Genomic DNA, 13488 nt, shown 5'->3' with positions numbered 1-13488 from the left:
ACGATTCTTGGACGTGTTGAATTTGGTGACCTTGAATGACCTCATGTTGAACTGAGAATCTTTTTAAAATTGATTTCTTTTTTAATTCTACCATAGAAATCGTTATTTTGGAGATTTTGGTAAATTTCTTGTACTTTTACTTGATTAAACAATTTGCCAATAATTTAACATTAAAAACATTTTTAGCTTTGTTAAATTTTTTCCAATTTTCTTCTGTTCCCTATGTATCGCTCTCATTTTTCTACACTACTTTCCATTCTTTTTCACATCATATTTATATTATTTCACATCATGTTTCCCGTTTAGTTCTCAAGTTTAGGGAACCTGGTCAAAACTTTTATAGCTTTGTTCAATTTTTCCTAATCGTTAGGTCATGTCAGAGGCCCTGAAATTGATCAATTGCGACCTGAAAACTCTGACACCAGACCTCAGCCAGCCAGGTCACTCGATATTATTATTATTATTATTATTATTATTATTATTATTTTCCCTAATTTTCTGCTATTACCAATGTATTTCTCTTATTTTTCTACACTATTCCCCATTCTCTCTCACGCCATATTCATCATTTCTCTTCAATTTCTCGTCTGTTCGGAGGTTTGAAAAACTTGGTCAAAACTATTATAGCTTTGTTCAATTTTTCCCAATTTTCTTCTGTTCCCAATGTTATTTCAACGTAATCCTCTCATTCTTTTACACCTTTCCCTATTCTCTCACAACTTCTCACTCTCCCCATTTCCCATTCTCTCTCACGTCATATTCATAATTTCTGTCCAATTTTCCCTCTGGTCTCAAGCGTAGGAATCTTGGTCAAAACTATTATAGCGTTGTTAGTTTTTCTTAATTCTCTTCTGTTTCCAATGCCTTTCTCCCATTTTCCTACATTATTTTCCATTCTGTACACTATTTCACATTCTCTCTCCCACCATATTTATTTATTTATTTATTTATTTATTAGATAGAGCAAACAATACAATAGTCGGAAAAGAAAAAAACAGGCTATTGCCCAAAACTTCTTCAATTTCCTGATTTTGTCACAAATCGTCCAAATATTATGTAGGTTATGTTCACTTCAATTTCAACACCAAATCTTCAATCTGAAACTATGAATCAGAATAAAACAAAGAATTTCAAATTTAGATAAATTGATAATGAAACTTCCGTTAAAACAAAAACCAAACTTCAAATATTCACAAAATATAGAATATATTAATAATTATATAATAATTATATTAATAATTTTTCTTCCATTTTGTGTGTTCTCAGGTGTAGACCTGGATCTCAAGTACCGAGCAAGAATGAATGGAATCTCCCCCACCTCAGGGAGTACGGCCATTGATATTCTCAACAACAACAACAACAATAGTGAAATTCGAACAACAGCGGATCTGTTAAGGCCGAAAGATTCTCCCCTCCAACGGGCGATAACAACTCTACGTCATCTAGGTAAAGAAATTTATTCTAATAATTATTAAAAATGACGTAAATCCAAATTAAATGCTGTAGATCACCCCGAAGACTTCTGCTACTGCAAATATTGACAACAGGGTGAACAGCTAGACGGAAATTCAAAAGCTGTTTTACCCTGTTGTCAATATTTGCAGTAGCAGAAGTCTTCGGGGTGATTTACAGCATTTAATTTGGATTTTCGTTTGATAATTATTTTCAATTCATTAGCATTTGAATAGATTCAATATCTCAGTAATTTCCATCTGTTGAAATTATTTTATTTGCAGTTTTCATTAATTTGTAGGTGGAGGAAAAATGTTGTATTCATCACGAGTGAAAAATGCTATTTCTCCTTTAGGGAAATAATTCTCCTCGGCTTCACCTCGGGCATCAAACTTTCCCTTCAGGAAAATAAAAAGCTGTATTTTTCACTCTCGATATACTTCGATAGACATTCACTGTGATTATTCATGTACAGTGTTCATCTAAAATGGTGGACCAAAGTTTTGGAGCGAAAGAAGTTTGTTTTTCAATTCGAATGGGATCCCCAATGAAACCTACTTTATCTAATTATCCTTGTAAAAGAGAATTTGAACTGTTTTTATGATTTTCACCTATTCTGCATGAAATTTGCAACAAAAAATGTCCAGTAGAATTATCTTTTTTATATCGACCTCAGTTTTGGAGACTTTCCAAAAAACTATAAAATCATCAGAAAAAATCATCCCTTTATTGAAAATATTTTAACAACTATTTCCAACCATAGGTCATTTTCGAGAGGTCCTACGACTTGAAAATCACCTACTGTCGAAACTAGTAGTTAAAATATTTTTAAGTTTTTAATAAAGGGTACTACAAGTTTTTATATTGTCTTCATTAATGGATGAATAAATAAAATGCATTCTGCATAAATGTTATCTTGTAAGAATTTTTTTCAATTTTAGTGATTTTTCCAGGAGCGGTACCCCTGTTTCGGTCTACGAAGGTTTGGGGGGTGAGAGGGCCTCTCCAATGGCATTGTCTCTCTCCCACGCGAGAGAGAGAGATCCGCTGAAAGCCATGGAACAGGCCACTTCGAGGAATTACAGTGATTTCATGCGGAGTCTAGCTGCCAAGTACAATCATACTAATCCCAATGAGTAAGTAGCCTAATCATCTTCTTTTCCATTCATAATTAATTATAATTTCTATTCATAATTCTGCTAAACTCCTCTTTACTTCCTCCTCCTCCTTCTTCTACTCCTCCCACTCTTCCTTCCCTTTCTCCTTTCCTCCTCCACCAATCCATCTTTCTACTCTGCCTCCTTCTCCTCTTTCACATCCCCATTATCCTTCTCTTTCTCCTCTCTCCTACTCCTACTGGAAGAATAAGTATGCGAATCCCACTGTAATATGCTCACTAACTATTGAATGAAAAAGACTAAGAAATTGTCAAAAAACCACTGATTTATTGATAATTAGAAAGACCGGTTTCGGTTATTACACCATTGTCAATCTCTAATGAACTAAAATTTTTAGTTAAGGTTCTAGTTTATCAGAGATTGACAATGGTGTAATAACCGAAGCCGGTCTTTCTAATTATCAATAATTCAGTGGTTTTTTGACAATTTCTCAGTTTTTTTCATTCAATATGAATAATTACCACAATATCAACTTCTCAACTACACAAAAAAGATGCTCACTAAAACATGGTAGACTTAAAATAATAGCTTACATTAAGGGCCGTTTTCCGAGCTCGGGATTTAGCTAAGTCCTGGACTTTAAGGCTGTGCAAAGGCTAAACATAAACTTTCTACTAGTGATATTTTTCAAAGATTTTCGATTTGTATAATATCATCATGCTATCAAAATGAAAAGGTTTTCTCAGGAAAACATTCTTTTCCGATCATTAGTTTTTGAGATATGAGCGCCTAAAGTTTAAATTTTCGGGACAGAACATTTCAAATTCGGTGAGAGATAAATCCATGGGATTCAGAGGATGAATTCTTCATGCTATTGTTGATCTGGTAAAACAAAAATTTTGTGAGAATATAAATTTTTGAGAAAGTTATTCGATTTACCAAAAATAATTTCGCCACACTGCACAGAAAGCAGCTGTTTTCCATTCCCTACATAGATCTGAAAGGCATTGTTTGCAGACGACTCTCGTATGACGTCAGAACAGGTTTCTTTCCGGCCTAGGCCGGAAAGACTACCCTTTCCAGCCGCTAACATGGAAGTAAGAAAGGTGATCAAAAAACAGCTGATCAAAAAACTTTTCATTATTAATTTGTGTTCATTATTCAATAATTGAAACATTTATAATAATATCATCTTATTGTCATTTGAAAGAATAAAAAAGTATAAACTCAACCTCCCACATAATTGAACATAATCTTTTAGGTTATTTAGACAAATCAGAATGAAAAAAAAATACTTGGACAATTTCCTGATATTCAGATTTGCTAGAGCTATCACCTTCCACTTTTGCTTTCGGAAGTGCTTAGTAAACAACTATTCTCATATATATATTGTTTATTTTTGTGTGTGGCGAAAAATAGCGTTAGCGCAAAAATGTTTTTCCGGCTCTCAATCTTTTATAGTCCGAGGCCGTAGGCCGTAGGCCTCGGACTTGAAAACCGATTTCGAGCCGGAAAAATCTCATTTTCTGCTCTAGGTGCGAAATATACTATTTTGTTAAGGAGGAAACGGGGCGTAGTCGCAGTCATTGTCATAGTCACGTTTGAATTAATTTCCGAAAAACTAGAAAATTAAACACATAATGAAATAAAGAGAAAATAGTGTAAAGTTTTAGATATTATGAATTATTTAAGAATGTTTAATTTCGTCAAGGAAAAACGTTTCCAATTATAGAAATGAGTAAATAAAAACTACGACTACTGTTATAAAAGCTGCGACTACGCCCCGTTTCGGGAAGCCAATTTTCTGACTCCAGCTGTTTAAAGTCTAGGACTTAGCTCAATCCCGAGCTCGGAAACCGGCCCTAAATGTATCTGATCAGTAAATTTTACTGAACTTATAAAGCATAAAACCTTCAATCCCTCTTCTATCCATCAATAATTTCCACTGAACAACGTAACGTCTCTTTCAGAAATTGATCGAACGTCACTTCTGACGGCCATATTTGTTTCTGAAATTAATCGACGTCAACTATAATAACCGACTGTTATTTTTGGCGTTAATTGATGCAGTGATTAATTGATTATCAACTGCAATTAGTGATTGTTTTGAGAAGTTAATTGAGTGGCTTGATCGGAGGTCAACACTGTGATTAATTATTGACGGCAGTTAAGAGGTTGACAGGCTTTCTGTGGTTAAAGGTGTGGTTAAATATCTATAGTGAAGTCCACGTTATAACGAAAGTAGAGTAAAAGATAGAAAAACAGCGTTGCCGATTCTGTGGCTTTTCACTGCCTTCTATGAAAGATATCTGATACCGGTATATCTGATATAATACCAAATGTACATTCTTGTTAAAAATAATTTTATCTATATACTTTAATCCTTATTTTATCTATTCTTTATTTTTATATATTAATATTTTATCTATATATTGAAGCGAGATGTCACTAATTCATTCACTCACTCACTCATTCATTCCTAATCAACAGAACTAAAAATTTACTGATAGTCCGGGCGCAAATGTCATTCCGTGGTCATTTTTGAGTAACAGCCGTGGAAGATGTCTCAATTTCTTCGTTAGGTTTAGCATAATAAGGATCATGATGATTATGAAATTTGGTCATATCTTCTGAACGGTAAGGAATTTTGCAAATATAATTCCAGATTCATGTTTCTCGCATCAAAGACAATAAGTTCACGAATGAGTGATTTTTATTTTTCACAAAAAAATTGATGTAAACCATGGACTAATCATCGTGGAACATACTGAAACAAAAAGTATCTCGGATTTGGCTGAAATTAGAACTCCTGAACGGTAAGGAATTTGGCAGTTATATAAGTCGAAATCACAAGAAAACACCTCAGGAACAAGATGGCCGCCAAAAGTTTTAGGTTTTTGATATGTCGCTTATATTTGAATAACCGTTCAAGATATTCAATCGTTTTTGAACGAGAATATTTTTAAGATCTTCCTCTACAATTTATGTTTCATAGAATTTTCCTCTAAAACCATAGCCACCTCTAATACAAGGCCGCGGCCTAAGATATTGCAACATCGGAGTGTAGGCCTAGAATCTAATAAATGATTGGTGAAAATATCAGCTGGTATTTTTTTGAATCTTTTTCACTAATCATGTATTAAGGTGCGTACATATTTACGCGCCGCGAACATGAGCAATTCACTTTTTTAATCAGCTGATGCCAAGCTTTTTATATCTGTATCTTACCGTTTCTGTAAAAATACAGATATAGTCAGCTGCTTAAAAGTGAATTGCTCATGTTCGCGGCGCGTATATCTGTACGCAACTTTAGATTCTAGGCCCACACTGCGACGTTGTAATATCGTAGGCCGAGGCCTTGTATTAAAGGTGGCTTTGCTAAAACGCATATTTTTTTAGTTATAACCCCCAAAAGCCCAAAAAAAATTTAATATTTTCTTCAATTTGTTTTCATTATAACTTCTTTTTGTGCAAGGAATACCGATAAATTTCAAATCTATGAAATTTGGATCGTTTATTCAGCTTCTTTTTATGCTGTCTATAGAAAAATTGTGAGTGGCAAAGCAGAGAATCGGCAACGCTTTTCTACTATTTTCCTCCACTGTCATTATAACGTGGACTCCAGTATGTACAGTATCTATTTTCCTACCGCTTTTTATAATAGATAGGTAAAAATAATAATAATATCGTGTGACCTGGCTGGCTCAGGTCTGGTGTCAGAGTTTTCATGTCGCAACTGATCAATTTCAGGACCTCTGACATGACCTAACGACTGCTTTTTAGGTAGCCGGGGACCAACGTCTTAACGTGTCCATCCGAAACACGGGGAGTGGCCCGGGAAAAATATATTGCCCGGGCTGGGATTCGAACCCGGGCCTTTGGATTACAAAGCCAGCATCTAATCCACTCGACTACGGCCACTCCAATAGATAGGTGATTGAGCTTCTCTTTTTAGAGAAAATGAAAATGAAGAGAAATAGAGTAATGGGAGGAAGCCGATGTAGATAGAAGAAATGAAGAATATTGTATTCCATTTAAGTACAGTTTGGGAACTCAGAATATGACGGTAAAAGTCTCTATAGTTAGAATCATGTTATAAAGTCAGCACCTGATAACCATTGGAGTGTTTTAAAAAAATGACAACCGTATCGTATTGATTGACCAATGGCGTCGCTGCAAATCAATCATGTCTGACGGTAAACGCTACGTGATTGGTCAAGAGGTTCCCGCGCCCAATTGTGATTGGCCGAGAAGAAATTGGCGCGGTTTTTGAACATGACAATCGTGTTAGCGACAGGACAATAGGTTTCAAAAGGTAACCTATAACCTTACTGTATTGCTACACTGTTAGAAGATTATATTGGCAACAATAGACGATTGGTTAACGTCCACTTTCTTCTTCTTCTTCTTCCTCTTTTCCTTCTTCTTCATTTTTCTTAATATTCTTGTGACTTTTCTCCGTTTTTCTACGGTCTTCTTCTGCTACTTTTTTGACATGCTTTTTTTCTCATTATCATCATTCTTTCTCCTCTCTCTTCTACTTTCTCTCCATCTTCTTGTTGTTATTCTTCTTCTGCTTCTTCTTCCTCTTCCACTCTCTCTTCTTCTACTTGCTCTTCTTCTTCTTCTGCTTCTTCTTCTTCTTCCCCTTCTGCTTATTCTTCTTCTACCTGATCTTCTCCTTAATTTTTCACCGGTCATCTTCTGCTACTTTATCTCATCATTATTCTTCTTCTCTTTCTCTCTCTCCCACTCCCTCCTCATCTTCTTCCAATAATTGTTCACCTTCTTATACTTTTATCATCATCATCTCCTTCTCTTTCTTCTTCATCCTATTCACTCTCTCCTCTCCCCTCGTATTATTGTTTTTCGTCTTCTCTCTGTTCTTCTTCCAACCCGTCTCCCATTACTGCTCTCCATTTTTTTTCACTAAAAAAATAATAAGATTTAACCGGCTTTTGTGCAACCGGGCCTCAGTTTTTCAATTTCTCTTGTAAAAATTTAGTCAAGTTCCATTTCAATAATTTCAAGTCATATCTTTTTATGAATTATTCTCTACTTCTTCTTCTTTTTCCATACATTCTTCTTTCTCCTTCCTTATTCTTCTATTTCTTCTTCTCCATCATTTATGAGTTCTATTCCAGTCATTTCAAGTCAATGAATGTACCTTTTTATGGAATTCTCTTCTTCTCCTCCTTCTTCTCTACCTTCTTTTACTTCTCTTTCTTTTTTAATTTATTCTTCATTTTCCCCTCGTTACTCTTCTACTTCTTCCTTTCCATCATCTATGAAAGCTTTTTCTTCCTCTTTCATCAACCATTCCTTCCATCCACCATCTCTCCGGTTACCATTCTCATTTTATCATTTCTTTCTTGATTACGTTTTTTTCTCTCGATATTTCATCGTGTCATTCTATTCTGTAGCGAATTTTCCCAGATGTGAGAATATTCCCCGACATTCTCACGTTTCCAAGCTCACCTATAACGTTCTGAATTATAGCGTATCTGAACTATAACGCTATAACGTTCAATTATAGCGTCACGCCAAATTGGTCAATGCACCAAACGCTCAAGTATTTGGTTTCAGTGCTGTGTGAACAACTTGATTGATTTATTGGGATGGTCTCAGTACGTCAAGATTTCAGTTCATCGAGTGCCTTCTTTTAGCATTTCTTGATATAATATCACTAAAGCAATTACTCAAGATACTGAAACAAATAGGAAGATGAGTTATTCAATGCGTCAAGTTTCATGATATCAAGGAAAAGGATTAGGGTTTTGCTTTTAAATGGCAAGTGCTGATATTAGGAATTTTTTAATACTGTAGTTTTTGAATCGATTTTTACTTTTATTGCCCTATTATCATATAGTGTGGTCCACGTTATAATGGCAGTAGATAAAGATAGAAGAATAGCGATGCCGATTCTCTGCATTAATTAATTATATTTCTACACTGAGACATACGAGGTCTGCTATCTCTTCATAGAGAATTATTTAATAGGATCAACAGTTGCCCATAGTTTGCAATTGGATAATCACATTTTCTCGAAATCGAGCTTATTTTCAATTTTAGGTGAAAATGTTACTGAACATTAATTGTAGAGATTTCAATGCTGAATCTTTTCCACTCGAAATTTTTTGTTTAAATCGTATCTGAAGCCTGATAATTGGGAATCTAAAATCAAACTTTGCATAAATGGGGCGGAGCTCCTGAAATTTTTAAAGATATGAGACTTGTGGCAGTTGATAGAGCTTATTAATGACTATTTTAGGTGTAAAATCGTTGGAGCCGTTTTCGAGAAAATTGCGAAAAACCCTGTTTTTGACAACATTTTCTCCATTTTAGCCGCCATCTTGAATTGCATTTGATCGAAATTGTTCGTGTCGGATCCTTCTATTGTAAGGACCTTAAGTTCCAAATTTCAAGTCATTCCGTTGATTGTGAGATGAGATATCGTGTACACAGACGCACACACACACACACACACACCACACACAACACACACACACACACCACACACCACACACACACACCACACACAACACACACACACACACACACACACACACACACACACACACACACACACACAACCACACACACACACAACACACACACACACACACACACACACACACACAACACACACACACACAACACCACACACACACACACACACACTCATACACACACACATACAGATCAATACCAAAAACCACTTTTTTGGACTCAAGGGACCTTGAAACGTATAGAAATCGGTGTACCTTAATTTTTTTCGGAAAGCAATACTTTTCTTACCTATGGTTAGAGGGCAAGGAAAGTAATTAGACAATTACTGTCAAGTTCTGCTCCGGGGAGGGGCATGAACATGCACTAAAATTGATAATTATAAACTTTCAACAATTAAACCAAAACTACAATCATAAACCATGGGCAATATTTCTCAACGTTTAATGCCCCACTGTTTTGTTCCGTAGAAAGAAGAGGACGCAATATGAATAAGTAATTTATGATTAGAATAGTCAGATTAAATAGAATAGTTAAACGGTTGTAATATTTGAGGTTATGATTCAATGATAGATATTTGTAGGTTAGATTGGTTGATCTTTGTTTAATCGAATTGTCGATATCACTTAAATCGATGTATCGAAGCAGAATGACTAGTATATGGATGGGACAGATTGAAAAAGTTAATTTGCTCAACAGAGGGTTTGTCGATCTACAAAGGTAGCCGAAGTAAGGGACCTGAGACTCTAACTTAATAGGGTAGGTGGCTGTAATATAGTGAGGTGGAATTAAATTCACTTTAATAATAAAATACAGTGCAACTTGAATCTGCTGAAAATAAACCCTGTTGTCACTATGATCAGACAGAGATAGTAACTTTGGAGTGAACTTTTCCTCCAAGTGATGACCAATATATCCAGACTCCAATACTTGTGCCGTAATTTGGAAAGATATTAGACCGCATGAAACAACCGGTAGAATGGCAAATCCATGCGAACCAGGTCTCTGATAAATACTATAGGTTATGTAGCGAAGTGCTGGACCAAAATAGTAAATATTTCGAGTACCGAGTTTAATTCTAACGTTGTCTATACGATCTATTACCTCCCTTTTCAACGTTGATCGGCTGATGATGCGGGATTCACTTCACCTCGGTGTAGCAGGCCGGTGGGAGTCGATTTACTATTTGATTCTGTGGGATACTCCCAATGACAGAATTTATTACTTGATAAGAAAAACGACCACCACTTACCACCAGAATAGATAATAGTCTAATGATAGATACTATACTCGCTACTGTCTGGCTATTGCAAAACAGGACGTGTCCTGAATGACCAATGTGTGTCGGCCGAGAAAGAACGAATTTGGAGGTAAAATGAAGTAAACCCAGTTTAACAAAATGGTAATATGGATATATTCTGAGAGATAAACTGTTACAGCAAATGTGGAATAAATTAATGAACAGATTATTTGAATAATAATTTTCAATAGATACAAAATAAATATTGGTTGATAGCAGATTTGAATCTTTAATTTATAAATATTATATAGAAAGTTCGGTATTCTTCAATTAAACAAAATGAAATGGATAATAGCCCTTGGAAAGGGTCATAAACTGAATTAGTTCAACAAGAAAAAACAAGTTAATATGAAATAGTGATTCGGAAAATAGAATAAATTAATAATTGAAATTATTCTCAGGGTGTGGTTTCGCCTAAGGAAAATAGACCTTTTAGCTAAGTACAGCGTGGATAGTTAAATGTATTTAATATTACAAAAATTAATTATGATAAGTTTTTGTACCCTTAAAACTATAGTCATGACTTTTCTAAATGAACGAATTTATGCGCTGTACAATTTTCGCAGATTTATGGGGATCCCCTTTTATATATTCGAACAACTTACGCAGACTTTTGTTTCCGTTTTTTGGTTTTTCGAAATATATTCGGCCGTAGAATAGATCTTTCCGGCTGGGTCCTTCCACGTGGCGAAAAATGTTGAACGGACTTCACTGATATAATTTCAGGGTTTATTTGAATGAAATTTAAAATCTTAATATCACAATTATTATAGGAACTTTGGAACAACTTTTTAAAAAACAGAAAAACGAAGATTAAGTTACATGAAACAGAAATTAAAGCTTTTAAACAATTAGGTACGTGGACTAGGTCTGCATCCTACCGATGATCCTTGCAAAATGGCCTCGAGTCTTCCTCTTCTAATTTTCACGTCAATTTCTCCTCCAAATTTTATCTTGCCAAATTTACATATTAATTCGGGATTGGTCCGATTCTGTGACGTAACCAATACGCCGAATGGGTGGTGTCACTGTGTCCAACTTTAAAGCTTTAAAATATGGTGAAATTCCTGATTTGAAGTTGTTCCAAATTATCATATAGTTTTTTATAATTATAATAATACATGAATAATAGAATTCGTATATGATGATGTGCTTTTAAATTGGCTTCACTGAACAGCTAAAGATTATAGAACATAGACATGCTAGTATAAGATACAGTAGACAAGGATATATATGTTTATAACAATAACGAATATCATAATAAATAAATATTTCTTCCTATTTTTTTTGTTTATATTGTTTTTTATACGCTAGAATATCGACCCTCAAACGTTATATATGGCTAAGCTAGTTTGTTCATATATTTTTAACAAGTATATTTTTCTTTGTAGTTTAAATAAATAAATATTCGGGCTTATTTGGCCTAGAAACGAAAGTATAAAAATGAAAAATTTAATAATATATTATTTCTTTGATCGATGTTTAGCTGAACTGCCTTCTCAATTTGCTACTTGTTAATGAGCTAGCCTTGGTTTGTTTCGGGGTTATGTTTTAATAATAATAATAATAATAATAATAATAATAATAATAATAATAATAATAATAATAGTTGGCCTCCACATCACCCCTTACAGCCAACCCGTTCCACCACATGGCGCCAAGTGACTAGTGAGTATATGCTTAGGCAATTTGCGTGCAATAGAACGGCACAAGTGGCCTTTATTTATTGCAACTGTCATAAAAATGTGTTTTGGAACTCATAACTGCTGGATAGGTTCCTGGAAGGATCTTATTCTCCTTTTAAAAATTCTCGACACTTCAAAAAAATCGATTAGATTTGACAGTTTATTACCAATTGCAACGCATCTTTCTAATGGAGCAGTGCAGCTTCTAAGAATGGCATGAAATTGATGGTACTGTCTCAAGTTCCGCGCCGGTACAATGACACCAACTCCTCGGTCGCCAACTTCTATACGTCCATGTAGACAGTCATGCAAAAAAATCGCATCAAACTTCATTCTTCGCCATTCCAAAGATTCAATTTTTACCTCGTTGCAAAACTGTTTATAAGGAAGCTGCTCCAAATCCGGCATGAGCCTCTTCAACACCAGACGTACAAACCTTCTTTGCACAGATTCTATTTTCTTTGTTGTGCATATTCTGTCTCTATTCCAAACGATGGACGCGTACTCCAAGTGACATCGGACGATGGAACAAAAGAGTGTCTTCAATGTTTGAGGATTTTTGAAGTTTCTGCCAATCCACCTTATTACACCAAGCTGTCTTCTCGCTTTAGCTACTATATCATCAATATGTGCGTTAAAAAGTAGTTTACTGTCGAATATGACACCCAGATCCTTCACACAGGTCACACGTTGAATTTGTCTGTCAGCAATGTTATACCGAAATCTCAAGGTATTCGTTTTTCTTGAAAAGCTCATTACAAATGTTTTGCTTACGTTGATGGGCATGCCATTTTTCATGGACCAATTCAAAGCTTGATTAAGATTTCTCTGCAATGACATTGAGTCTTCTTTAGAGCTAATTTTCCTGAATATTTTCAGATCATCAGCATACATCAGCACATGACAATCAAGATTCTCTACAATGTCATTCATGAATATACTGAATAGTAACGGTCCAAGATTAGAGCCCTGAGGAACGCCAGATGTTGCTAGAAAGTTCTTAGAAGTAGCTCCTCTGAATCGGACTTGGAATGTTCTATTGGAGAGATATGATGTTATCCAGTTGACTAACAATTGATTGAAGCCGATGTTGGAGAGCTTCTTGAGTAGAATGGAGTGAGGCATCTTATCATTTTTTCATTTCGAAACTAACCTTCAAATATAACTTTACTGTTCTAGTCCATCGGCATATAAGCATATATGGTTTTTTCATTGACTAATTTTTTGGAAGGCATACAATTACAGATTTATTTTATTTCTTGCCTGGTAAGTTAGATAACAATCGTCTATCGACCTCAGATAAGATTATATGTTTCTACGGTGATAGAAGCTATTCCGTTCTTGTACTAGCCTATGAACAAATTTATTTTGTATTTTGAGGGCTGTACGATCATTGGTACATCACATTACGTAGAATTGTCAACAC

General features: G+C 34.9%; 1 protein-coding gene across 2 annotated transcripts in view; it reads left to right on the top strand.

The window, feature by feature from the left end:
* The first annotated feature begins 1262 nt into the window (after positions 1–1262).
* The window catches only part of LOC111061010, a 16563-nt gene continuing 4337 nt past the window's right edge, over positions 1263–13488 (top strand). For both annotated transcript variants that reach the window (XM_039440879.1, XM_039440878.1), the window contains exons 1-2: positions 1263–1446; positions 2406–2588. In XM_039440879.1, the coding sequence (XP_039296813.1) occupies positions 2461–2588 (128 nt within the window). In that variant the 5' untranslated portion in view covers positions 1263–1446; positions 2406–2460. The remainder of the gene's footprint in view (positions 1447–2405; positions 2589–13488) is intronic.

This window comes from Nilaparvata lugens, chromosome 14 (assembly GCF_014356525.2).
Source record: "Nilaparvata lugens isolate BPH chromosome 14, ASM1435652v1, whole genome shotgun sequence".
NCBI lineage: Eukaryota > Metazoa > Arthropoda > Insecta > Hemiptera > Delphacidae > Nilaparvata > Nilaparvata lugens.
Note: the sequence above shows the minus strand (reverse complement) of the source record. Positions and strands in the feature narration are given on the sequence as shown.